The sequence below is a fragment of the Opisthocomus hoazin genome, chromosome 5 (genome assembly GCF_030867145.1).
Source record: "Opisthocomus hoazin isolate bOpiHoa1 chromosome 5, bOpiHoa1.hap1, whole genome shotgun sequence".
NCBI classification, from domain to species: domain Eukaryota; kingdom Metazoa; phylum Chordata; class Aves; order Opisthocomiformes; family Opisthocomidae; genus Opisthocomus; species Opisthocomus hoazin.
In genome coordinates, this window is record NC_134418.1 from 31145665 (window position 1) to 31173593 (window position 27929).

At 46.0% G+C, this 27929-nt stretch overlaps 2 protein-coding genes across 8 annotated transcripts in view; one reads left to right on the forward strand and one right to left on the reverse strand.

Moving 5' to 3' along the window:
• Window positions 1-977: 977 nt before the first annotated feature.
• Window positions 978-5549, reverse strand: TIFA (TRAF interacting protein with forkhead associated domain). The gene is made up of 2 exons (XM_075422185.1): window positions 5476-5549; window positions 978-2233 (listed from the first exon to the last, which is right to left on the reverse strand). Exon 2 carries the CDS (start codon window positions 2211-2213, stop codon window positions 1650-1652), a length of 564 nt encoding a protein of 187 aa, XP_075278300.1. The 5' UTR covers window positions 2214-2233; window positions 5476-5549; the 3' UTR covers window positions 978-1649.
• Window positions 5550-6774: 1225 nt separating this feature from the next.
• Window positions 6775-27929, forward strand: part of ALPK1 (alpha kinase 1) — a 52216-nt gene continuing 31061 nt past the window's right edge. For 2 of the 7 annotated variants that reach the window (XM_075420861.1, XM_075420867.1), the window contains exons 1-4: window positions 6775-6856; window positions 12563-12963; window positions 14225-14322; window positions 25342-25574. In XM_075420861.1, coding sequence (XP_075276976.1) covers window positions 25454-25574 — 121 coding nt within the window. In that variant the 5' untranslated portion in view covers window positions 6775-6856; window positions 12563-12963; window positions 14225-14322; window positions 25342-25453. Of the gene's footprint in view, window positions 6857-12562; window positions 12964-14224; window positions 14323-22544; window positions 22573-23416; window positions 23444-25341; window positions 25575-27929 lie in introns of those variants that run through there. The other 5 variants (XM_075420864.1, XM_075420863.1, XM_009942580.2 and 2 more) reach the window with 5 other exon arrangements.

The window sequence follows — 27929 nt, forward strand, 5'->3', positions numbered from 1 at the left end:
ATGCATTTTATATGAGAGGCTGATTTCATGTACAAGCTTTTCTATGTAAGAGCACGTTTCAGATTATATGTGCATCTTGCTCTTTTTCTAGACAGCTTGCATTTGCAGGTATTGGCCACTCTGTCTAATTAAAGAGTAGGAAGACTTAGGCAATAGCATATAAAACCTGACCAGCCAACAACCACTGGAAATCTGCAACCAGTAGCAGCACCATGTCTGGTGACGTGGTGATTCCTGCCCAGGTTTGTTTTGTTAAGCTGAAGGGCTGGGTGTGTGATAGAGGCATTTGTGCTGGGATGACGGCTGAACTGCACATCTAGGCCAAAACCCATAAAAGTTAAGTAAGTATCAGAGCCTAGTTCACAGAGTAGAAAACATGGGAACAATGTATTTTGGCAAGGATGAGATGAATAGACAAATGAAATCCTATACCAGCCTGTGTCTGAGTTTCATTGCCTCTCCTATGATCCTCTCTTCACTTGTGGTTGTTTGCCTTAATCTCAGGTTGCGTTGTGGAATTCAGCCGTCCTCCCCTCCATTGTAAATTCTTGGTTTTCTTGTAATGATTAATGCTGAAATGCATCCTGATGTTTAGGGATGATCAGATGGGTAACTCTTACGTATGCTGTGTTCTAATTCCTTCCAGTGTGTCTTTCAAGCAAACTAAAATACTTGATAAAAAACAAGTGCCAATGAAAAGCTGAGTCCCTAGCAAGGGAGAACTTCACTGAAACAACCTGAGAAATACCGAAATGAAAACAGAGTTGTAAGAGAGCTTGTGGTGGGGGCAGAGGTAGAAAACTTGCTGAAAGTATTTTGGTCAACTCTTATCTTGGAGCAGTGCAACTTTTAGAAAGCCTAGAATAGTGCCAGTGAATATTTCTTACCTGGATTGTCCTGAAAATAATTTTATTCGCCCTTAAGTGCATTTAGATTGTAGTTGTAGAAGACAGCAAATCCTTACTAGGCAACCAGATGCTTTTATTACAAAGTTTATCTGGATTTTTACATACCGTGATCATTGACACTGCATGTTTGTTTATGTTCACAAGCAACAGTAGTTAACTTGCAAAAAAAAAAAATTAATTTTAACAATAGAAGAAAAATCTCACTGCAAAGTTAATAAAAACATTAACTTTAAAGGACTATGCTGACAAAGTGTTTCTAAGCTGCAAAATCTGGGAATTTACAGCCCAGGATTGAAAATACTGTTTGGAATTTCATGTCAAAAGCAAAGTACAAAGTATAACAAATGCAGGAAGACATCATGTCCCTACTTAGCTAACCAGTGCTGGGGCTACAACACTCTTCTGCATGCTCCGTATTAACGTCTGTTAAATATACCTTCATGACATGTGGTCACAGTTCTTGAACTGAATCTGCTGCAGTGGATCCGAGTGACCCTCTGTGTCTCCAACACATTTGTGTGGCAAACAGTGGTGATCAGCACATACCCCCTGCTGAGGACAGTGGCAGGGATCTGGTTTTGTTGAACAAAGCGTGTTCTGGTGTGCCTGTGCTGAAACCAACAAGTACGAAGGCTGATGTGCAGCGGTAAGAACCATCAAGAACAGTGGACTGAGATGACAGCCTTCAATTTCAGAAGTTGTGCAGGTTTCAGACAATCAAAATCTGATCCAGCCTCCTCACTAGCATGACTCATTTTCATCAATCTCTATGGGGCTTTCGCCTTGGGAAGGAAAAAAGGAAGAAGAAATGCTGTTCTCTGGTACAGGCTGCAGTGATGGCAGGCATCTTTCTTGTAAGATGGGCACTTCAGCCAAGTGTAAGTGAGTCTCAAAATAATCCATGGACTCCCCTTCTTGAATCTCTACTAAAATCTGGTAGTCCCCAAAACAAATGATGCACTTCCATGGCAGGTCGATTTTGTTTAAGTAACCCAGTTCTGTCTGGTCCACAGTCAGTTTTGTTTTCTTGCTCATGTTCTTTATCTCAAAACAGAATTCCGAGCTGTTGAGTTTTCTGTAAAACTGCACTGAAAACTGAATCCGAGAAACGCGAGTATCCATTAAGTTATAATGGCAGACATTAGAATCACGGCCAAACTTGGCTGTTTCATCTGCCCTGACCTGTTCTCGCTTACAGAAATTCAAGCAACGAAACATCATCTTGTTTTCTTGGCAAGGATGGTAAAAGGTCATGTGGAGACATGTTACTGTTTCTTCAGTTTCAGCTTCTTCAAAAGAGGTCATGATGAAATCGCTCCTCAGAACTACAAGAAAGAAGTAAAATCACAGCATAAAATCACTGTAATACCAAAAAAAATTGGCTTCAGTATGGCATTAAAATACTTCATATACTATTGTATAGTCACTGTATATAATTGATAGCAAATTGGCTGACAGTAACTGTAATGAAACCACTGGAACAAAGAGGCGAGCGTTGAGCCTACCCAGTCTGTGACAACCATAATTTCCTAGCACTTTGCCAAAGACTCGTTCGGTGACCACAGCGAAGTGACAGATTGCTCTGTGCTGAGCTCCTCCTGACACTCCATCTCGCATCTGTTGCAACGGCTGCCTAGCACTTCAGAACTCGGAAGAAACACCCACGACTGTAAATTGCTGCTGACTGGTTCTTCATGAGGATCTCGCAGGTAGATTTCTCTTTGGAAGAAACATGTCACTTAGCAGTGACAGTACGGTTTACTTTATGGACTTAAAATGGAGCCTGACATAGCACTGTCTGGGTCTGCGTGCTCTGTCTTGCAGTGTAGACCTTTGACTAGACGGTATCAGACAGACAACTTTCACAAATGCAGTCTGACCATAGGCAGTCGTATTTCAAATGTGTGTAAAGCACTCTTTTGGCTCTTTAGTCAGAATTTACCTCTTGTATGAAACAAAATACAGTGTTTAGAAGTGACTGATGTGACAGTATGTAAAACAAATGCAAAAGCTGGAATGTCAGCGAGACCGAAAGGAGGAATTGTCACCAGTTCCAGGTATTTCCCTGTTGGAAAATCCCAGATATCTGCTGCAGAAGTACTTAACTAGGCACTAAAAACAACAAATAACTTTTGCTGGGTTTTGTTTGGTTTTTTTTTAAGCTTCTCCCATGCAGCACAGAGATGCTTGCTTATGAACTAAATTCTGTTCCAAAGTCTGAGCGACTGCAGTGCATCCAAATACAATCTATGAGACAGCTTAGGAACCACTGTGATTTCGTCCTCTCTACATGCAAAGGCAGTATTTTCCTGCACTGAAACTTACTCTAAAGAAAGAAAAGGCTAGGTGCCTACAGTAGGAACCAGAGTGTGAGTTCGTGGTTACTCAGCAGAGAAACAGGTGAGCAGCCATTTAACTGGAATCATACCATGCAGATGTTTGTCATGTTTCTCCTTCTAGATTGAAATAAGTTCCTGACATGTCACACGCCGATCCTGAGCTTTCTCACCAGCTCTAGTCAGTGAATGACACTGAAGAGCAGCTTAAAATTTAATCTGTTCTTTTTTTTATGGGTAGGTGAATCATCACTGCAGGTAAGTATTCTGACTTGTGGGTTTTTTTAAGGCTAAATGATACCACTGTACATAAACTCCAAGCACAGTGAATGGTAGTAGATCAGTGCATCGCTTTGTGAAACCTCAGAATCACTTCCTCCTTATACCTTTAACACAGTAACAGTTCTGAGAGTAGTTTAGCATCCTCAGCTTGCTTACTGAAATAGGCTACAACAGTGCTTCTACCAAGCTTAGGTGATTAGAGAAATAGAAATTTCATAGAATCGTTAAGGTTGGAAAATACTTCTAAGATCATCAAGTCCAGCCGTCAACCCAACACCACCACGCCTGCTAAACCATGTCCTGAAGTGTCACATCTGCACGTTTTTTGAACACCTCCAGGGATGGTGACTTCACCACATGGTGACTCTGAGAGCTTGCTTGAAAACAAATGAGGAAATATCATCTGTGCTTTTGACAGAAGCACAGAGAGACACCCTGATGGCAGGTTATTCCTTTGCCGTCTGCAAGAAGCTGCGGTGGCATGAGTATCCATCCCTCCTCCCACTAGTATGCCTCAGCTCCGGGTGGCTGGACGCAGCTCTGTGAGCAGGGGGATGGACTGTCTCTTTTCTGTGCTTAGTTCTGTCCTTCACTGCTTTGCACCCATAAAGAGGATGTGGGATGTTATATGAGGTCAGCTTTGGTTAAAGGGGAAAACCAAGTCATTTCACTGAGTTTGCAGATTTGCCGACAGACACATTTTTCTGCCTCATGGCTTGGACTGAATTTTATACCAACTCAAAAGCATGTTCTGCTTCCCTTAGTATGTTCCTGAATTAGTTTCTGAAACGCACCAGGACTGGGAAAAACACAGCAATATAAAGAAATACATTTTGAGAAATCTGCCATGTATACAACTGTGTATCAGATCAATGCAAAATGTTTGCTTTACTCACATGTTTATGAATTTTACAAATGGCTACCTTTATCAATTAGGGAAGGAGAAGAACAGCCACTGATTGCTTCAGCAGCACCCACTGAACCTGCATCTCACTAGCTCCCACAGACCCTGCTATCTATTCACGATCTGCTTACCTACCATCTCAGGCATCCCCAGCTCACCTGCCCAGTCCTGCGCCGAGCGCTTGTTGAGGTTGGGCTGAACATACTTTCACGTAAATACTGAAGGAGTTTCTATTTACTAGGTTGTGTGGGACAGGAGACAGATTTCAGAGAACTCCAGCTGGAGAAGGAAACTTCCTATATTTAAACCCAGACCTCTCCTGCAACTGTAAGGTAGCCCACTGCACTGCTGTTGGCTCTACCTTAATTTGAGTCAAAGAAACCATGATCTTACTCCTTTCACTTCTCCCAACATTGTCTCCTTCCGTCTGCATCCTTATCCCTGTTTTTAGAGACAGGAGAATGACACGGAGCATTATGAACAAGGATGCCTAAGAAGAGACCCATAGGGCTTCCACTTCAGTGTTTAACAGTATATTCAAGAGCTGTAACTCTCTACCTACAGCTTATCACTCGGAGACCTCTGTCAGTTTGCTTTTGCGAATCAAAACATAAGCGTTCAGCCCATCTATCAAGAAAAAGAATAACATCACTTTTGTTCTTTAACTTCCACCTCAAATCACCATGGAATTTGAGGCAGGGGCAGCGCAGAACATGATTTTTCAAGCGCATTTCGCGAGGCCGGCTCTCCTTTACCCTCTCCGATGTGCCGTGCTGCGCTCCGCGGTATACCTGTTGCCTCCGCAAGGTGTGGGGCAGGAGGCTGGCGGACTGCCGCCTGCGCACCGAGCGCTCGTAGGCAGCCAGCCGGCTGCCCCTCCTCGGCAGACCTGCCCCTGACCGCTCCGGACCTCGATGCTGCGAAGAAAACCCCCATCTCTGCCGCCGGGACTTACGGGAGAGACCCCGGTCTGTCCCGCGCCCGGGCCGGGGCACGCCGCCCGCCCCGCTCCGCGCACCTCAGCCCGCCCCGGGCTCCCCCTCACCTCCGGGCGGGCCGCCCGCCGCCTGCCGTCCTGCGCCCCGCGGGGAGCGGGCCTCGGGCGCCTGCCGGGGGGACCCCGCCGGACGGGCCGCGGCCGCCAACGTCGCCTCGCCGCCCGGTGCCTCGGCCGGTCCGGTCGCTGCGGGCCGCCGGCAAGGCCCTCCCGCCGGCGGGGCGGGGGCGGCGGGAGGGGCTGCGGCCGCCGTGGGGGCGGAGGACGAGCTCCACGTGTTTTTTCCAAAAATTATACCCGGTTCTCATTTTATTGCAGTGGATAAACCGGGGCGGGGGTGGGGAGCAGCCTCAGCCCTGGCTGGGGTTTTCTGTGGAGGTCCGGAAACCCCGCGCTGGGAGCTTGCTCAAGCTCGGCGGTACCGGGGACGGATCCAGAGCCTGCGGGCTCGGGTTTCAGAGGCGATAACTGCACCTTCACCCCCAGCCCCCGGACCGGGGCGTTGAAGAGCTGAGCGCCGCAGTGAGCAGCGCGTTGGAAGTCCCGCAGTTGACTGACGATGTTTTAAAATCGAGTGTTTTGAAACACTCTCTTACTTTCTCTTGCTTGAGGCAAGTGTGGTTCGGCTTCATTGCACTGCCTTTGGGGGAAAAAAAAAAAAAATCTTTCCTTGGCTGTCGAGCTGAGAACTGCCCGTTTTACCAGAAATCCTGAGGCAGCCCTGCCGCTTGCTAGGAAAAAAAGGAGCAATTCTCTCTAATTCGGTGCCTTAATTTTTCTTGGTAAGCAAGATCACTCCCAAGCGGAGAACAAGAGGCCGAGTGCAGAAAAAAGCCCTGTTTCATCTCGGCCTGAATCCCTGACACTGGGTGCCCGCCCTGCCTTGCCTGTGCTTGTGCGGTGCTGTGCCTGGCACGGTGGTGTGCCTCTGCAGGTGCTGCAGGTTTGACTGCTTTGGCAACACTCGGTTTATCTAAACTATTTTTCATTTGCGCGTTCCCTTTATTTATTCAACAAACAGGTAGATTGCTTGTGGGTTGATAAGTTCCTTTGCAGTCCTTGTAGGACAGCTTTTATCTGTACGGGGGCTAATAGGTCTGCTGCGTGTGCCCTGCTCCCCTTACATCAGAAAAAAAAGGGGTCAGACTGTTTTGCAAGAAGCCACTGAAAAGCGGGGAAGGAAAACAGATCCTTCCAAGGTTGTGCGTGAGCAGAGTGCCTTTCCTGCAGCAGGCAGGGCTGGGCGTGTGTGCTTACACACAAGCACTTTGCTGCCTTCTGGAAAAGCCAGAGTTGTGCAACCCAGCTATTTACTGCAGCTGTCGATGATTGTAATTCCTGCCAGCCCTTCGGTTCCGGAAACAGGCTGCTTCCCGGGCCGCGAGAGAGCTCTGCTGGTAGGGTTATTTTGGTATTTGTACGTGTTGAGGTATGTAAGTTCTTTTCCTTTTTTTTTTCTAGGGGCACGTAACCTCATATTAACTACAGTTTATGATTCGAATACAGCTCTGTGTGATTTGTACCGGACAGGACAGGAACAGATTTAGTGCTCTTCTCTTCCATAAGTTTCTAACTGGTTGAAATGCTGCCAGCTTCAGGGAAACAACTCTAGGGTTACCCTGTATGACGAAAAAAAGATTCAGGCACTGTGCTTGTGGGTTTTTGGAGTGATTTTCCTGCTAAAATGGTTTCGTGGTTTAGTGGAGTTCATAATAACTTCTTTCTTGAAATTTCTTTGGTTGAAAGTGAAACTGCAGATAAACGCGTAAAGCTTTGTAGGGCTGAGCTGAGCTGCGCTGCATGGTGAGCAAGCCACTGGGACCTGAGCCAGGGGAGCTGATGTCAACGTGAACCTAGCAGCTCTCGCTGCTGTCCTGTTTTGTGTTGTCTGCACAACCCCTTCCTCCCCTGGGGTTGTGGTTTTTCCCCAGACGTGCTTTCCTTTGCAGAGCGCGGATCCACTCTGGCGTCCTTGGAGTTATCTAACAGATCATCAAGGTGATGGAAATTTGAGCCTTCCCGAGCGCGACTGCAAAGCCGGTGGCACACAGTGTTCCCCTGGATTACGAAAACAGCATGGGATATGAAAATAAAGGTGGAGCAGAACCACGCTCTCCTTTCAAGTTGCCTTCCAGCTGACTGGTTTTCAGACACCTGTATTCGTTGCTTCCCAATCCCTAGAGAGGAGGAAGGCCTAGGAAAAGTCACGCTCCTTACTTCCAGTGGATGTTTCCTGCTTACATATGTCTAGTGTGACTTCCCTATGTAATTATCGGTGGCATGTTATCGGTGCTAGCCGTTTGGGCTGATGAAGTATTTGTAATGTGTAGGCTGAAAGACTGAGGTGGCTTTGGCTTGGCTGTGGTGGTGTGTTGTTTTGCCAACAGCTGATTCGTAAGGCTGCAGGTAACTGCAGAGCCGAAACAGGCAAATCTGGAAAATGGAAGAATACTAGGAAATCTTACATTGCTTTCAGTTGTGACTGGCTTTGAAAATCTGAGAGTCGAGGAGGGCAGATAGGTTTCTTTCTGGGAAGTTCACGGTAGGTCAGAAGAGTTATAGACAGTGTATTCTGGGTTAGTGAGTGGAAGGAACTGTTTTTGCATATCTGTGTTCCAGGTATGCATTCTTTCTGAATGACTCAAGGTGAAACCTTCCTTCCTGAGCTTCGTCCCTGTGCTTCAACACACCAGAACATCCCTGTGGTCTTTTTGAGTGCTCTGACACGTGGTGCAGTTGGCATGGCTGTTAACCGCCTGCCTGGCTGGTCACAGTTGGGAACGCTGTAATAATGTTTCTCAGACGCTCAGGAATCGTGTCCTTTGTAGTCCTGTCTCTCTTACTGCATATAAGCTGTTCTGCGGACATCTGAGGCAAGATATGAGACCAGCAGTAGTCTGGACCGGTCTGAAACTTTCTCTCTGCTATTTAAATTAACATGACGAAAGTATCCTTATCCTGTTGGATCAACAGCAAGCCTCACCTGATTTCAGTGGGGCTGAGATTTCACCATGGTTCTGTCATTACCTCCTACGGACAGCATTTCCATGTGGTTATCAAAAGTGCAGGTGCAGTGCTTAGGCTGGCCAGCCGTGTGACGGGATGATGCAGGTGGAAAGGGTGACTGCACTCCTAAGTGTCGTGTAAGTATGATTTCCGTGGCTTTCTGGTGGCCCTTTTTTTGGTTACCGGCTTTCCCACTCACCGGTACGGCTTGTCAGCGTCGTCATCGTGTGAATACTGAAGCAGACGCTGTGACCTAGTGAGACCTCTTACGCCAGGCTTTGTATTGGAAACGCTGTGGATTTGAATGCGTCGGGGCTTGGTTTTTCGGCAAATCTGTCGAGATGCCGTTTTTCTGCAGGGATGGCCTGTCGCCACAAGGGGACATAAGCCACCCACTCGTGTTTCCATGTCCTGCGTGTGAAAGATGCCAAGCGCAGCCCCTGCAGAGAGGTTAGCGGAGAGCCAGCGAAGAGCGCAGTCGGTGAGCGAGGTGCCCCTGCAGCCCCTCTCCATACTGCCCTGGTTTGTGCAGCCCCACGGGCACGGCTCCCCAGGGGCGTCCGCTCTGTTTGCTGGCTTTCCCCGCCACTGAATGCCTCTCGCTCTCATCTTGCTGCAGCAGGCACCTGTCTCGTGGGCCTGGGCCTGCTGGGTGGCACGCTGCCATCGTGCCTCCCCCGTCCCAGGGCTTGCTTTCCTGGGGTGGCACAGGGGTGACCTGAAATCGTCCTCCACTCGTTCGCGGACATACGGAGGCACGGAGGAGGAGGTCAGTGAGAGCTGATGGCTGCCTTAGAGCCATAAAATCCAGGCTGGTGGATGCGTGTGCTGGCGTGTAGGTGATGCTAGGGTATAATAACATTCGGTGCCTACACCTGTAACATGCCTGTTGGGTTCGAATACAAACGTGTGGCCTCCTGCTGCTCTTCCTCTCTAGTTCATCGCCTGCTTCTTGATTCGAACCACCTTGGTGCTGTCGAGGGTGCAGGGGCGGGAGCCAGTAGGTGGCAATGTGAGACCAGACATAGGGAGCCACCATTCGGTTTGGCGTTTTGGGGGTTTCGTGGGAGTTTTTTTGGTTGTGGTGGGTTTTGGTTTTTTTTTTTTGAGTCAGAAATTTCATTTTGATATTGCAGGAGCTGTTGTGGTGCTTGTAAGTTAATGATATTAATGGCAGTGATAACTTCCAAGAGTTCATTTGGGAAATGGGTAACAGAGTACGCAAAGACCTATAGCTAGATTCTGCCAGGAGTTATTACTGTACAGCAACCAAGTGCCTCATGTTCAAACAGAAAAGAAATAGGCCCTTTGCAAAGACACATGTATTCCAAAGATAAAGTGAGATACGGACGTCATCTATCTGGATTTTTGTAAAGCCTTTGACACGGTCCCCCACAACATCCTTCTCTCTAAATTGGAGAGCCATGGATTTGATGGGTGGACCGTTCGGTGGATAAGGAATTGGCTGGATGGTCGCAGCCAAAGGGTAGTGGTCAACGGCTCAATGTCCGGATGGAGACCAGTGATGAGTGGAGTCCCTCAGGGGTCCGTACTGGGACTGGTACTGTTCAATATATTTATCAGTGACATGGACAGCGACATCGAGTGTACCCTCAGCAAGTTTGCAGACGACACCAAGCTGAGTGGTACAGTCGAGACACCAGAAGGACGGGATGCCATCCAGAGGGACCTGGACAAGCTGGAGAGGTGGGCCTGTGTGAACCTCATGAGGTCCTACACCTGGGACAGGGTAATCCCCGGTACCAATACAGGCGGGGGGATGAAAGGATCGAGAGCAGCCCTGCCGAGAGGGACTTGGGGGTACTGAGAGATGAAAGGCTGGACATGAGCTGGCAATGTGCGCTGGCAGCCCAGAGGGCCAACCGTGTCCTGGGCTGCATCAAGAGAAGCGTGGCCAGCAGGTCGAGAGAGGTGATTCTGCCCCTCTACTCTGCTCTGGTGAGACCTCACGTGGAGTCCTGTGTCCAGCTCTGGAGCCCTCAGCACAAGAAGGACATGGAACTGTTGGAGCAGGTCCAAAGGAGGGCTACAAAAATGATCCGAGGGCTGGAGCACCTCTCCTATGAGGACAGGCTGAGAGAGTTGGGCTTGTTCAGCCTGGAGAAGAGAAGGCTGCGGGAAGACCTGGTTGCAGCCTTTCAGTACTAAAGGGAGCCTACAGGAAAGATGGGGACAATCTTTTTAGTAGAGACAGCAATGACAGGACGAGGGGTAATGGTTTTAAACTAAAACAGGGTAGGTTTAGGCTAGATATAAGGAAGAAATTCTTTACAATGAGGGTTGTGAAACACTGGAACGGGTTGCCCAGAGAGGTGGTGGAGGCCCCATCCCTGGAAACATTCAAGACCAGGTTGGACAGGGCTCTGAGCAACCTGATCTAGTTAGCGGTGTCCCTGCTCGCTGTGGGGGGGGTGGACTAGATGACCTCTAGGGGTTCCTTCCGACCCAAAACTTTCTATGATTCTATGATTCTATATTCACCTGGATCTCAGAGTGAGAGGGAGGAGAGATGCATGAGGAGGAGGTGCATTCACTGAACTTTTAGATCCCAGAGCCACGAACAGCTCCACTCCATGAAGCACAGAGGAAGTCTTCCAAAGGAAGAGCACAGTTCCCTCTATATTTATTTACTTCTTTGCTCCTTGTTTACTCAGAAAAAAGAACTCTTCTGTTTCTTATCTCATCTGACCTGAATAAACTGATGAGGAAGCTCACCTTGACTACTGCAGAGAACTATTTCTTGCAAGATGGACTTTGTTTATGCCACTCTCCAAGTTCTCATTTTCTTTCTCTTTCTACATCATGCTCTGCCCTTCTGTCCTCCTTCTGAACCCCTCTGACTTCTCCATTTTGCTTCTTTCTTGCCTGTCTGCTATCCCAGTTTCTCTTCCATCTTTCTGCCCCTGTTGCTATCTGTTATTCTTCCCTCTCACCATCCTCCTGATTGTTTTTCCTACCCCCTCTGTTGCTACCTTCACCCTTTGTTTGTTTTTTCTGGGGGCCTTTCTCCCTCTGTTTGGATTCTTTCTCATCCCACTGCCCTTATTTCTGCCTTCTCCCCAGTCTGCTTTTGCTGCTGAGGACTAGACACCCGTGGAGTGACTTACAGGATAAGTGAAACCACGCAGCCATGGGGCAGCAAGGAAATAAACACCATGAAGAGACTGGGAGGTGGCACAGACTGATCTATCTGTTGGCATCATGCAGCAAGACCTGCTAGTGGGTCCTCAGCACTTCCCACCTTATTCTGTTGAAAGGATGCTGCCCTCTCTGTAAATAACTGGTAGAGATCCAGGGCTAGAAAAAGAAAGCACAGGAGGAACACTGTGGAAAGAGGTGGAGGTGTTCCTTGTGACTTGGACCCCCTGCTTATTGACAGCTGTGTCTTTGGAGGAAGGTTCATGCAGCTTGGAGGGAGAGAAGCTCCTATAATTCCAGCTTTCATGGGACAAGAAGTAGAAAAAGAAGAGTAAGGGAGTTTCAGTGCCATAGAGCAGGTGCTTGCTTCTTGCTCAAAATTTAAAAAAGATCATCTTTAAGCCCTGATACAGAAGAGAAATTGTCAGCTCTTCCCTGTCTTTTTTTTTTTTAAAGTTGGAACAAAGCCTGGAGTCTTAAACATGTTAAAGCATCGCATTTCTCAGAGAAGAGTGTCTTAATGAATTTCAGTGGAGCTGAAAAGGAAGAAAATAATTTGTGCAACTTAGAAACACATTGGGGATGAGTAGTTTGTGCGCAGCTGCCGACTGGTACTGTGCTCGCAGGATTCCCCTGTGTCTTCTAGTAATCGTTAGAAAGCTGTAGGGTTTTTGTTGGTGAGCCCTGCTGGAGTTCTCTTTGTTTACCAATAACTGTGCATCCAGCTTTCAGTTATTTAGTGGTCATCTCCAGTCTTTGTATGTGGAGGTGATTTGTCAGTTGAACTTTTGCTCCCGTAGTTGTACATCACTACAGTTCTAGCTGGCATAGACATCAGCCATTTGTTGTTTCGTGGAACTTCTCTCAAACTAAATAGAGAAAATATCTGGCATACAGATAAGGGTTTTCCTTTTGTAATTTCTTCCAAGAAGTATGCAATTCATGTGTGATTTTTTTTTTCCCCCTACAGATACCCTGTAAACTTCCTACATATGACCTATGATGTCTTCATGATATCTTAGTTTTTGGCCTTGTCAGATTCACAAGCCATATGAGACTGGGCCTTGTCGAGGCTTGCTTCAAAGAAATCTGTGTTGCTGTGGGTAGCCCAACACGCAGCGTGACACCTTGACTTGAGTTCTGTGCGACAGAGGATATGCCAGCAGATGGAAGCTCCATCTTTCACATCAAATCTCACCTTGAAGATCTGAACAGGAGAAGGCTTGGACTGGTGTATTACAACCATTAAGTGAGGGTTTATCAACCTGTATTATCTCGCCAATCAACTGTGACTGTTAAGAGGCCAACAGCATTCTTTGCAAGAGCTAGAAAAACAGTCCACGTTTCCTACAAAGATTACAGCGGAGATAAGTATGTTCTCCCTAGGTCATAAACCTTGCATTTCAGTTTGATCTTCTCTGCTCTTTGCTGTTTCCTCTTCTAGAGAACTAAACCGAGGAAGCTGCACTTTCTCAAAGTGGCCTGATACCAGCAGTAATCAAAGGCATCACAATACGTAGTTCAGCTAGTGGCGAGTATTTTAAATACTGCATTGGGAATTGATAAGGTTCTAACAATGAGAAAATCTATTTTCTGCATTAAAAAGTCTGTTTCCTCTTGCTCTAAAGCAGATCCATTGGAGTGTAAAAACTGTGACAAATGATCTAGACTCCAGTGAATAGGTTTGGCTGAAAGCAGAAGCTTCACGATTTCAGCGCACGTTGAAATAGCCTCCAAAACACCAGCTCTGTACTTCTTTACATTCACCACATGAGGGATGATGTGGTCTTGTCCCCTAGGTATATAGTAGCAATTCTAAATGTGTTAGGTTATCAGCATTTTGGATGATACTATTTTGATAGGAGGGAGCTTAAACATTGCCTTCACTGGGACCAAGATTTTACCCTAGAGACTGAATCTGCTCACTCTGTCTGGCTTGACACCCTTTAGATCGAGATAATTTCATGTATACAATGCAGACTGAACAGAACCAACCTTTCCAGCTCCCTTGAAAAGCAGTGACTGAACAAAGAAAGCTATTTTGAAGAGTTAAATATAAGCACTAAAATAAATCGTCTTTTGCTGATGTGTAGCAGGACCAGCAAATATAGTGTTTCTTTTTTTTACCCCCCCCCCCCCCCCTTTGAATTTGTGTAGATGTTAAGGTGTTCAAGATTCCACGTTCTGTGCTGCGTGGCAATAAAAACTCTTCCATTATCTCATTTTATAATGTTTAAAGGCACCCAGCTGTGAGAGATGCAGCCTGCCTTGGAGGTACATGATCCTTTTTTTTTCCCTTTAAAGATATATGTGATTGTGTCCTGAACTACTCTACCTGCGATGTCTTTACATTGTGAGGCTTACTGGCACAATACAACACTAGCCATTTTCCTCAGATGTAGGCTTTAGTTGTAGTTACCAGTGAATCAGTTTGGTATTGCTCTTGCTTTCTGGCTGGCATCCTAAAACTAAATGGCCAAAAAATAAACCTGAAGTAAATGTGAAACATGCTGAAATAAACGTGAGCCTTTCCACAGAAAGGGATCTAAGGGGGGATAGAGGCAGAAAGAAGACCGGAGGGAGCCATATTTAAATAAATATTCTCACTTTGGTATCTTCTGTCTCACTCCAGGTTATATTGGCTGTCGCCCTTTCAGATTGGACCATTGTAACCTGCTGTGTTTCAGAAGCCTTGCTGGACTGGGAGAGAGGATTTGCCCAAGGAAGCAGGTGTCTGGTTCATCTTTACCTTTTATTGTTCTGGTAACCCTCCCTTGGAGCAGTTGCTGTCTGATGATGTTTAGAAACAAGGCATTTTTATTACTGCAGGCATACAGGCTCCAGTTATAAACTGGCGTTGAGAGGTGCTGAAGGCAGCAGTGTATCTCTTCCCTCTTGTGCAGCCCCTTGCTTGGGACTAGAGTGGGTCTGTTCCTTACAGAAACTCTTGGTGATGAAAGCAGCAGGATTTCACAGCACAGGGAGCCTTGGTTTATGGCTCTGTGTATAGTCTCACAAGGGAACACTGTTCAATAGGCTTCAAAGTGATTCGGCCATGGCATAACCGTGGCTGTGGCCACATGTAATATAGCCTGTAGCTCTTTAAAGAGGATTAGCCCTAGATCAGGGACAGCATTCATTGCTGGATTTCATGTAAAGTAGAATATGCTAATGAAATGGAAATGTCTACAGCAAACATTGCATAATATTGTAAACCTCAAAATTAAGCATTGTGTCTTGATATCTCTGCTGGAAGTCAAACTTTCATATTCTGTTTGTTACTTCGAAAAAGCTGAAGTTTATAATATCACCACGAGCTCTCTATGGTAAATTAAGATCTAGTCTGAAGTTTTACAAGCAAAGTTAAAAAGGTAACAACAAAAATTTGAAGGTAACTTTTAAAACAGTTTTGAATGCTTTAATGATGTCATAGCTCTCCAGCAGAGACAAAATCCACTACATCTTAAAATATCTTCATTTGGGTTTTCTGCAACAGGCACAGGCTTGGTCTGATCCTGCATTCTCTCCCCTCCCACCCTTCTGTTCCTTTAAACACCATGTTTGGGCTCACGAGAGTTTCAGCGTCAGTCCTGCAGGGACACAGTATTTCTGACATGTGTTTCTGAACCATTTCATCTTTTTGAGGAGGTTTCTGTCTGTACATCAGCCTCAGTTGGCAGTCCAGTAGGCTTGATTTGGCTCTCCCATTTCAGTTTTATGCCGGTCTTTTGAATGCTTGAAGTTTAATATCGTATATATGTAAAAAAAGCCCCCAAACTTCAAGGCGACCCGCGATTCAAACTGTCTTACTTGAGAAGTTGTCAAGGATTTTATTTGCAGAAGGACATGAACATGTCTCAGAAAATTGTTTTAGTGGGAGTACTGTGAAATCACTGGCCACTTCTGAAAGCCTCGCTTGTGTTGTTGCATGTAAAGAAACACATTCTTACTGTATTAATGTGCTGTAAGTAGTTTATTAAATCTAGAAGCATCTTTATTCTTAATGTCATGCGTTTGTAAGCTTCACAGCAAATTTGTTACCCTGGTACGAAGCTGACTCAGTGGCTGGACTTGAAACCTTTGACCACGGAAGCGTTTAGGGGTGCTGTGGGTGCTTTCCTCCTTGCACAAGTAAGCGGGCATTAGTGAGAGGCTCCGTCTTACCAGCCCAGCAGTGCGTATTCGTGGCCTGGGGTTTGTTGCCTACGCAGCACATCCAGACAAATGCTAGATATAAAACACAGTGATAGACATTATATACCCCGATGGGCCATTTTGCTTTTGTGTGCTTACAAGTGGTGACTTGAAGTGCTTCATCCCAGTCTGCTGGGGAATAAAAGTCCAAAGAAAGCCTTTGGGAAGAAGATCCTTCTGGCTCCATTTCCAAAAAGTGCATTTTCATTACTTAGTAGTTTTTTCTCTCCGCACAGACACATATCTTAGGATTTTGTTGTTCTGGGATTTATTTTTCGTGGTAGTGGACAGGGTTCTGTTTTGTTTTTTTATTTTGCCATTTGGAAGGGTTTTTTTCTGTAGACGTGGAGGGTGGTGATACATATTCATGAAAGAGAAGTCTTTCCAGCCCCTGCTCACATTGACAAAGACTTAGCTGTTTCACACACAAGCTGACTGGAATTGTGTGGGGCCTGCCTGACCAGATTAGAGCAAACAGCGAGCTTATTCCTCCAGTTGTCAGGCCTCCCCTTCCTAACAATTTCCCCAATTGTCATTTTGACAAGGCTGTCATTAGGTGATGGCTTCTTTTGGCCATTTTCAGATAAAGATAATTTCCTTAACTTCCATTTTATTTGACAACAAGTAGTTTGGGAGAGAAAGGAAGTGCTTCAGTAGTTTATGGATTAAGGGTTTGTCACTTCAAAGGCAACTTTGATCTAAAAATATGTGCTGTACCAAATTCATTATGTCTTTTTTTTTTCTTTTTTTAGAACTTTTTAATTTATTGATCTGCTCCTCAACGATTCCCTTTCTTGCATCCCCTGGTAGTACATGAGATAGCAATGGTGAGGGGAAAACACCCACATGGCCTCTCTGAAAAGTCACGACCAGGGCAAAACAACAGGTGCTTTTGTTCGGCACCCTGCATTGGCTCCGTCACAGATCTGGCTTTAGCCAGAGGTCCTGCCATGGCAGGGATGTGTGGCTGGGTGTAGAGTTCGATTAAAAACCAGGAGACAGAGAAGATGTTTCATAGGGAATGGCTTACTGCACATTTTGTATTTGTCTGGGTCACTCCTCTGGTGTAACTGAATGGCCTACAGACATGGATCTCTGGCAGCGAGCATTTGGCGAACCAGAGTTTGTGTAGTTCGGTGATCAGTTTTGACTCCCCGGTACCCGCTTCTGCCAGCTCTGAATGGTGGGCAGTTTTCGTCTGGTTTTGGCTTGTACAGCTTTCTGTGGGTGATTGTCCCCCCCACGTGCCACCCTCCTGAGACCCTGCACCCTGACTGCTCCTCCAAAAGTGCTGGCAAATGACCTTCTCTGATCAAGGGTAGCTTTGAAGTCAAGCTATGGAGCTCCTTTTTTTTATAATAGGAGTAACTTTACTGAAGCTCTGTTTTGTGTCTGTGCTACACTAAGAAATCCCAAACCTCATTCTAACAAACAACACCAGAAGAGCTCTTTCCCTGGTCTGTTTGTGACTTAAATGCTCTTCCACAAAGCTCTAAGCTCAGCTTTGGAGCAGGCAGGTGCCGTGGCCGTTGAGTATGTTGCTTACCCAACCCCGTCCACCCAAGGAGGCACGCTTGGAGTCAGCCTTGATGATCCTTATGAGTCCCTTCCAAGCTGAGATATTCTGTGACTCCTAAGCGCAGGTCTGCATGGGCAGGGTTTTTCTTCGGGCACTTGGTTCGCACTGCTGCGGGGAGAGCATGATGTGGTGGAGGTTTGAGTATGGATCAAGACCAGGGCTTTCAGAACGCCCGCCTTAGCCGTGTCAGGCACCAGGCTTCACTTTGACCGCTCCCCTGCTTTTTAGGACGGACAATACTCTGTTCTTTGCTATCGCGCTGTAAATCCATCACGGTAGCCCATTACACTAGCCTTACGCAGGCTTAGATGAGGCTGGGATTTGTTCTGTATTAATATTAATATCTGTTCTACCTAATTACTTCAGCTTTTTCTGTAAAGTTACCTCCATATTATACCCAGCTGGCTAACCACCTCCTTGCTGCTGGAGGCTGTTCTTGATCCCATTTCTAAACAGAAGCACTTCTGCTTCAGCTCTGGCTGGGGTGGCCGTGCAGAGGCTGGCTTTTTTTTTTTTTTTTCCTTTTGCCTGCTAATTGGCTGAGACCACCAGAATTTGGAGGACACAGATGTCACTGATAGTTTGCCTAGGGAGCACATTCATGCCCATCTGTTGCAGTCTAGAAGGCTGTTCATATATCCACAAGGCCTTCATTTAATTCTTGTCAGAAAGTAATGTAAATCCAGTTTACCTCAGAGGTCACAGCCAAGATTTATGCCAATGAGCCCCCTGCAATTTACACACACTGTAGTTGTATAGGATGAAAAGAAAGCCTTTCATGTTGGTGCATATTAACAAGAAAGCTTGCCTTAGGAGAGGCTTTTTGATTGAGGTTGTTCCTTATTTTAATACAGCCAATGCCAGTTGGTATGTCCAGCTTTACCAAAAGAAAACATCTAATCTTTAAGTCAGAGAAGTAAACTAAATAAATAAATAAATAAAGCCCCTAGCAAATCGATTTTTTTTTTAAACCATCTTTTCTCTTTCATGTGGCAAAGCCTCAGCATAGTGAAAAGAAAGGTAAATGCTCTAGGAAAACACAGCAAGTGTGCACTGTAATAGCCAGGAAACTGAATTTGCTTTCTGTGGAAGATATTAACCAAATCACTGAAACTTTTGCTAAATCATTGTAAGCATGTTTTTTTTTTTCTTTTCCTTCTTTTTTTTTTTTTCCCTCAAGCTGCCAAATCTGAAAATAAAGTTGAGCCTGTTATTTTTGACACATGTGGTGGGAAGGACTCCAGAAGGCTTGTGCGCAATTCCAGAGGAGAGAGAGCAGCCGAGGGTGCTGTACGTTGTTCGTGCTCCCTGTTACCTGCTGAAGGAAAAAATACCAGCCTCAATGTTCAATTGCTCTTCTGGTGGCAATCTTTTGCAATTTTTCCGTCTCCCTACAGAAAGCAAAGGGAGACAAAATAGATAATATGGAGTGAACATGAGACCATGACTTGATCAGCTGTGGGAGGGGGTGCAGCTAAAATAGATCCAGCACTGCCTCTGTGTCATGATTTGACCTCTCTCCTTCTTATTTAGTTAAGAGACTATACCAACTTAAAAAGCTCCCTCAAAAATTAGTATAGCTTCATTTACCTTAGTGAAGCTACATGTAGATAGGCCACGGTACACCACAAGCTGCTGTCTACAGTCTTCATGTTGGGCACCCAATTACTTGATTAGAACAAGGAAACTGGATTTCATAGAGTCGGAGGCAAGGATTCTTACCCCAGCACGCACGGAAAATGCTATCCTGCCATGTGTCATTGGCATGGCTAAGGTCCATGGGAAAGCCTGTTGAATTAGACCAGAGGAAAAAGCTAGAAGTGCAAGTGGTGCAGATACTTGTATCGAAAAATAACTGTTAGAAAAGAAACACTCGTAAGTACTTTGGTTATTAAAATTGCTTGTAAAAGCAGACAGAGAAAAGTAGCACACAAAGATGGATCAGGGTGTGCCAACAAGATTAAAAGGGGATTTCAGAGTTGGGCACCACTGCTTCTAGGCCTAGTGTAGTTGGAGGATGTTCCTTGCTTTTATACTGGCTCTGCTGGGGGGGGATCCTCCTCCCTTTTCCTCTTTCCTTTTCCCTAGTTTGTCCAGCCGGTGAATTTTACCTTGGCAAACACTTTCAAACCTTACAGGCATGAAAATTGGTATCATTTGCACGGTATCATAATGACCAGAGTGGTTTGGGATTAGGAGGGAGGAGAGCAAGGCATCGAAATGAAAACAGGGCTCAGATTCTAAGTTCCAGTGTAGCACTTAAAATAATTAAAATGTTTATTTGAAAGTCAAAACAGCCTCAGTCATAAATAACTATCCATTCCTCGATTGATTGTGTCGAGTCTCAACCAAGAGCTCTGGGAATAAGGTTTATTTGCTCCCTGTTGGGATTAATCCATAAATGTAGTCTCCACATGGAACTCATCAGGTCTTTGCTTCCTCTTCATTAGTCTCCCTGGAACTGGAGGGTAGGTTGAATAAGATGAAAATTAGGATAATATATTTTCAGAGAGAAAAGGTCTGGTGATCTCCAATTTGTGTTTCAGGACCATAACGCTGTGGAAAATTTCCCAGTTGATGTTGTCTGAGAAACCAATGCTTGTTATGCTTGCCGTATTTGAAGTTTGAATGTGGCAATTACATCTTCCTTTTCTTAAAGCCTCCAAAGCTAATTGCGGTCTAAAACTAGCTAGATTGACTCCCAGGCTTACTTCTATCCACAGCAGAACTTAAAATTCCTTTCTCTTGACGGATCTTTTGGTCTTCTAGCCCAAGGGCTCTGAAATGTCACAGTATGGCCCATTTCTTATTAAAGAGATCATTTCACTGTAACCCACCCAATTCCTCCCTCCCTCCCTCCCTCCCTCCCTCTTGTTCTGAACCCCAGCTCCGATTAGAGAGCAACCACAGAAATATACTTTCTTATCCCGAGACCTTTGTAATTTTTTTTTCATCATATTTGATGCAAGAAGTTATTTTAATCCAGGCTCCAACCAGAAATGGCACAGATTTTTTTTCATCATTTCTGTTTTAAAATGTCTAACAATTACATCAACCATTTAAAAATGCTCTGTGGCCGAAGCTGGAGTAAAGGACCTTTCCTGTCACCAAAAAACGCTGAAGTCCTCAATGTAATGCAAAATTGTTTTTATTATGTGTTTTGAAAGCGGTAGTTACAGCATTTGTTAGTGCGTCCTTAGCATTTTTGTCTAGACAGTTTTGCGGTCTATCAAGCTACAATTTTTATCACTTCAAAACTGTGGTCTCCTTAAAGTACTATTTGTGAGGATTTAATGGTGCTTAAAGAAAGCTAATTAGTAAGTATTGAGAGGGTTCTAAAGGCCTCGAGAAGTTTTTCTCCTTCTGCTGTACAGCTTTAGTCTCAGGGCCTGCATTTGCCCCAGGTCCGTAAGCTGCGTGCTTGGTTATTTTCATGTCCCAGCTGTCATTCAATGCTACAGCTGTCACAAAACACAACTTACAAAGTGGCATCTGTGTAAAGGATGCTGCTATAGTTTAAAGCTCTTTGGTGCATTTTAAGCTGATTTTATGATGCGAGTCATTGCCCCTAGTGATGGGTCTCAAAAGGCTATCTTCCTTCTGAGTACTAATGTACAGTTTATTGCACTTTTCTATATGGTTCCAGCACTTTGTTGTCGCTGCTGCTGTAAATCATTATTTATTACTCTAGGTGTCCTTGCTGTTTATTCGGTTCCTTGGAAAAATGTACTTGCAAGAAAAATTTCTTGCTTGCTGATGTTCATGCATCACTTATAGATCTGGCAGTTTCCCAGTGAGTTAAATCTTTACAATCCTAGGAAGCCAAGTGCTGTACTTCTACACTAATTTAAGCTTCCCCGCTAAGCCCCATCAGTTCTTTGTGAGACTGGCTCACGAGGCCACAGGGCCCTCCTGCTTACAGTAATGACCTAATATGATCTTCCAGGCTAAAGCACTGCAGCCTTCCAGCCTTTCCATGAGCTGGGTTTAAAAGACTAATTTTTGAATCTGGACTGCAGTGTAGTTAAGTTGGAGCACATCTATAAGCTCCCCTGGATGCTCCTAATGCCATGTTATTTTTTGTAAAGGGAAGTATCCCAGCCCTTGTTTGCTTTAGTGCATCTTCATAGAAAGTTGTGTTTATGAACATATATTTACCAGGGTTGGAGGTGGTAGTCGAACATAGGCTTTCTCCAACATGCTTCTGCATGCTCTTGAAGCAGTCTCCTCTGCTCAGTCGGGCTAATGTTGACAGTGGATCTGTGATACGTGTATATGTGCTCGGCGGTTACTGGAAAGGACTCCCTATAAAACGAGATTTTTGAGAAATCAGTTACACAAAGGAATGGAGTCAGGGCCAGATGGCAGGGATGCTTCATCCCAACCTGGGAGGTACTCATGGGACGGCCGCACGCTTGTTCCCACAGGGCTGGGTAATCAGATAAATCAATTAGCAAATGTCGGTGCAGTTAACAGAGCAAGCAACACTAGCGTAGGTGTGTTACTGTGATTATGGCAGAGGGGGCTGCTTTTCTTTTCCCTGATGGATACCCAGCAGCCGGATCAGCTTTCCTAGACCTGGCAGGGTAGGAGGAGAGGACTCTGCTTTCCACCTGTTGGCACCAGGTTCAGATGTCTGTCCTTGCTGACCTGGAGGTGCTTAGGGAGAGGGGACTAGCATGTGGACTAGGCCCTTGTGCTGTGAGCACATCTTGTCAGAGTGGTGGCCTTTTTTTGTAATGATCTTTGTCAGTGACAGTTCAGCCCCATCTCCTGGGCGGACTTTGGACCATGCTGTAGCTGTGTCTCCAGCCCTGTCTCTGGCGCCGTCTCCTTTTGCTCCTGACGGGAGCCCCTAAACGGGCCCTGTGCCTGGTCCATCCCTTTGCCATGTGGGCAGTAATCCCAGCACCCCGTTACCAGCACCCAGCTGTGCTCACCTGGCTCAGACCCTGTGGGACAGTGCCCTGTGTGGGGTAGCCCTGCTCGCTCTTACTTGGAGATCCCTTTCTGGGTTTTCCTTCTGCTTTGTTTCTTAACGTCCTGTACCAGGACCGGGAGAGAAGCACTAGGAGAGGCCTGCAGCTATAAATTCTGCATTTGTGGCTTTCTTTTAACTTTGTTGTGCCTATGAGTTGTATTCTCGGAGTGTGTTGATACCTGCGTGTGCACCTGTTTTCAGAAAACACCTCTAAATCCTCTCCCAGGTAGGCGTTTATAATACAAAAGTGGCTGGAGAAAAGGAGGGTAGAAATATCAACTTGCGCAGAGCTATGAAGGGGAGGTAAAACAGCAGAAATCCCACCACAGTGTTTAGTTAGAGGGATGGGAACTGAAACTGAGTGCAGACTTTAACCTGCTCTCATTATAAGAACTCTGACCTCTATTGTGTATTTTATTTGATTGTTTTTCCTGGTGGGTTAATGTTTTAACAGCTTTCTGAGCGCAGAGTTGGTTGGCTGGGAGTTGCAGCCACAGCAGTGAAACCTGTGCTGTTCCTCAGAGCACTTTTTCACTACACGGGCTTTTTATTCGTTCGTACGGTAGACATCTCACAGACCCTAATGAACTTGACTTCACAGCACCCGAGGTTTCTAGCTGTCCATTGAGAGGCCTGATCTCAGATGGCATCTCTGTTCCTCTCTCGTGTGTGTGACAAGGAGAAACGAGGCGCAGCCTATGTGACTTGACATCACCAGGACATCAACAGCAGACCCAAGAACTGAAGCTAGCTCCTCTGTATCTCAGTCCGACGCTGTACTCTTGAGGCTCCCTACATAGGGAGTTGAACTCCATGATCCTTAGAGGTCCCTGCCAGCTCTAGATATTCTATGATTCTATTCTGTGATTCTGATTCTTACTAGAGGATGGTTTGTACCCTGCAGAATGTGAAGACTACAGTCTGCTTTTTCATCTGGTTGAACATTGTGCCAGGACCTTCTCGTGCTGTGCTTCGGAGCGAAGCTGGAGTAGAAGGCAGCCCTGCAGAGGTGCTCCACGGTGTGGGCTGCACAGAAAGAATTGACACTAGCAAAACACCACTGCAATCACAAAGCTGATCCTTAGATGCTAGGAAAGGTTGAGTGTTTAACAGTGTTAGTCTTGCCTAAGTTTTTTCCCGTGGCTCTGCACCTAGCTTACCTTTTGCTTGTCTACCCTGCTTTCCAGCCGCTCTTACATGCCTGTGCTCCTGCCCTCAGTCTCCCTTTTATGGCTACTTTTTCAATTTCTTCTTTCTTTGACATTTGTCTGCAGAGTCAGTCACAGCCCCACTGACTAGCTCCTGCCTCCAGGCTCTTTGCTGATGAATCCTGTCTTTTACCCTGCTCCACCTGCCCTTCCACGGCAGGCTCTCTGATCCTCTCTGCTTTCGCATGAGTGCATCTCTTTTGCCCTCTGCTTTTCAATCTGGCAGCTTGCTCCTACTTGGTGTCGTTGAAAACACAGGCTATCTGCCACCAGCTCCGGGATCCAGCGATCCCAGAACTGCACAGAAAGCAAAAAAACCTGTCTGGAAATTTAGCTGCTAAAATGTAAGTTGTTTCTAGTCAGCAGAACAAACTGTGCCTGTATATGCGTTTCTTTGCACTCCCCTTCCTCCTCCATAGCCTTACTGCTTCCTCAATTTGAGAAATGTTTTCGCAGAGGCTGTTTCTGACTACATTGCTTCAAACTGTGGGAGTTGTTTTCTAAGTGAGACCATCACCAAACTGATGGGAAAAAAACCCAAAGTATTTCCTTCATGCTTCATTTTTGAAAGCTGCTCAGCTGTTTTCGCAGATGCTGAGCCAGATACATGGGACATAAATTGTGGGGTTTTTTCTGCATTGCCATTGGCAATGTCCTAAGCACCTGAAGGACTTGCAGTGGAAAAGTTACGGCAGACCAGACAGCCGGGTGAACCTTCGGCCAGCTGGCCTCAGATAGAAGCGGTCCAAGCAGACCCTGGCAGACCTCTGCTACTAGGGACTTCCCCCAGAATTATCGTAGTAACTGGAAAGGATTTGGCGTTGGTACCCTGCACATCACATGTGAGTTGCTCTACAGGGTATCCAGAGCCTGCGCCTGGCTGCTACCGGCTGACCTCCTCAGCCCTGGGCCGTGGGTGCTGGTGGGTGCCCCTGCCCCGAAGGGTGCTTGGAAGCCCTGGTGCCAGGAGCACTTCCTCAGGGCGGGCAGCCTGGGGAGGCAAGGGGACTGCATGGGTGTGGGAGGAGGGAAGGAGCAGTTAGCAGGTTTGGAAAGGCTCCTGAGAGCTCGTCTGATTGCGGGAGACCAGGCTGTGACGAAAACAAGCTTTGTGTGTTTGATAAGATGGTCTAAAGCCCCAGTCCTTTTTGTCTGTCACAGAGCTAGTGAAGCTGTGATCAACTCCAGTGCTCATTCTGTGGCTTTGTGCTGGGTGAGCTCCTGCGGCACGCTGCAGTATCAGCAAAAAGACTTTTCATTCCGGTGGGCTCCTTCAAAGACCGTTTTTGCTCCCCTACCTCAACCAAACCGTGGTAGGACACAGTGTTATGTGGCATGATCAGGACTAGCATGAGGGGAGGTGAGAGAGCGAGGTGCTCCCGTGCCCTGGGGTAAAAGAGATGGCCCCTGTGGTCTGGTGAACGCATGCAGCATCCTCCCCGAGTTCAGAGCACGCACGGCTCTGCCATTCAATCCCGGCCAACAGTGTGCAACAGCCTGAGCCTCCCAGGTGCAAAGGGCTTCGGCACAGCCTAGCTAGTCACTTCCCTGCTTGGGGTTTCACAGCTCCATTGAAGAGCCCGTCCTTTCTCCCTGGCACCTTGGAGATGTTCGCCTCGCACAGTTTGTCACCAAGACCCTGCAATAATTTCACATACTCCTCTAATAAAGTCCTCCGAGGCTGTCATGTATTTTCATGTATTTCCCCTATTATTTCTCCCTGCTTGAGCCTTTCAGATAATTGATGATACTTTAGTTAATCATTTTCCCCCTCCATTGTTCGCCAGGTACCTCAGCCTTGAAGGGATCCTTTTCATTTCGAATCCGTGTCTTCGCTTAAGTAATTGATCACCGTGCACCCGGGGACACCCAATTCACTGCCAAGTGGGATCAGCCTTCATGAATAATCAAAATGCTGTGGCCACGCTGCTGCAGGACTGCAAGCGAGCTCTGGATGCGCTCCTGTCATCAAAGGCTGACACGGGCGAGGAAGACGAGCGAGAATACCAGCGGTGCCAAGGTGAGGTCCCCAAAAGAGGCAGCAGGACCACGGCAGGAGCCACCAGTCCTCAGCCCTGCCCTATTTTTCTTCTCCTGGCAGATGAGCGTCAAGAGATGCCTGGATTTCAAGGCCATGAATGGGATGTGGGCTACAGACAGGCAGGGAAAGAAGTCCACTTTGTTGCAGTGAATTGCTGTCAGTTCTAATTTTAGGCTTCAGTAAACATGAGGCTGTAAGGAGCAGTTTAGTTTGGGAAGAACAATGCCCAAAAGTTTGCTGATGCACATAAATTTCAGTTATTAAAAAAAAAAGAAAGAATAAAAAGGATGCAACTTCTGAATAAGGGCACATATTTCCTTTCCTTTCATAGGAACTGGGGGAGGGCCTTTTCTGTTTGTCAGCTTCTGCTAATATATTAAAGAGCTCATTGCCTGAATCTTTATCTTGTAAAATGTGTGTGACCTCTATAAGTGTTGTCCAAAGAAAAAGAACTTGCAATATCCCTCTTGAAAGAAAAATCCGTGCTGGCTAATGGCTGGAATAAATAAATGGGAAAGGAAGCAGTATTTAGCGAGATCTGTAATAGAAGGGTTCTTCGTTTGTTTTAATGCTGGCATTATCTGCTGGAAACCAGCATTTATTTTGGTATTGCCATGGTGCTTTGAGAGTGGTTTTAAAAAAAATCATTATTTCTTAATTCCTGTTGAAATCCAGTTCATGTCAATCGTGAAATGAAGTAATACACTCGGTTCAGTTTTCTCTAGGTTCAGACTTTCAGAAGGCTATATAACTTCATTGACACAGCTTTTTTATTCATGAAATAAAAGCCACATTTGAATTGCTGAACTTGTTTGAATTACACGTTTTCGGTACAGGGTAGGGAGGTTACCTACTCCTTTCTGCCACACAGAAAAATAACTTCAGCAAGTACAGAAGAATATAGTAAAGGATGAAGGTGAAATTTCTGGGGCAAAAAACAAAGGCATTAGCAAAAAAACACAAGAAAATCTATTTGTGTGCAGGTTTTCTGTTGCATGACCCATCTGCAGTGCTGTCCGTTTTCCAGTTTAGTGTTAATAATGTTTAGTTTTGCTTTGCATGAATGACTCGCCCGTAACGTTAATTTGATCTTTAAAATCCTTTGTTCGTCTCGGAGCGTGGAGCCGTTGAGAATATGTTTTTCTGACCATCCTTGTTCTTGCTGGGAGGTCAGCTGCCGTTTTCTGAAGCACCTAAGTCTGTTTGCATTGGAGGGTGGCATACAGGTTTCTGTTATGGATACTGGAAGATTTTTCTCTTCTTTTTTTTTGTTGTTGACAAAGGGTACTTTGTTTCCTCATCACAAATTCTTTAAAGTTTTATGATTAGAATAGGCTCTTGAACTCCTAATCAGGTAGCGCCTTTTTCCCCTCATCCTCCTCCCTCCTTTTCTCCTATTAAATACCACAAAGTATGAGAAATAATCAGTTTAGTTCCAGATAAGGTAAATCAGTGCCCTTATAATCACTTGATTAGACACGGTCCTTCAGGTAAACTGCTTCAGGAAATGGGCGATCAGAGCTTGAAGTGATGCTCAGGCTTTTCTGAGGACTGTGTTCCCATCGGCTGAAAGAAGAATACCCAGCAGCGAGGCGGTGACAGCGACATTAATAACTGCTGGGGCTCTCTGCCCCGGGAAGGCAGGGCCTCGCAGGTCGGTGGCTCGCGTCTTCGGGGGGACCCTCCCAGTGCGGAGGCTGAGGGGGTTTCTTTGCCCCCTTCTTCTCCCGGGGCTGCCTTTGTTCGCCCCGGCTTTCTCAGACCAGGCACAGGAGGCACTGAAGGCCAAACACATATAAATGGAGGGGAGAAGGGAGAGGAGGACCGCATCCTTACCTCGCTTTAGTTGAAGGGGCAGAATGGGTCTTAGATGGGTCTGGCTTGCTTTTTTATTTCTTTTTAGGCTAGAAATCATTCCAATCAACTTCTGTGCTTGATTAATTAGTGGATTGATGTAGCCTGTGGTGAGAGCAGCTATCTGCTACAAGAGTAAACTCTTGTCCTGGGAGTTGGACTTTAGCTGAAAGCTGCAGGACTGTTCACATGAGCTCCCCAACTGGTTGGTGTGGTTCTAGTGGACGTTCTTGTGGCACAACATAATTTTGTTGTCATTAACACGCTCATTGTGGTTATTTCCATGTGGTGACAAATAGATGTCACAGCAAGGCTCGAAGCGGTATCCTGCTAGGCGTACATGAATGTCCAACCCCACAGATGACTGAAGGCTCCTAGATTGCCAGATCATGCTGAAAATGTAACCCTGGTTTCCTTTCCTAACTAGCTCGGCAGTAGTGACTGCTGAGGATGCCTCTTCAAAAATCAAAGTTCAATTTT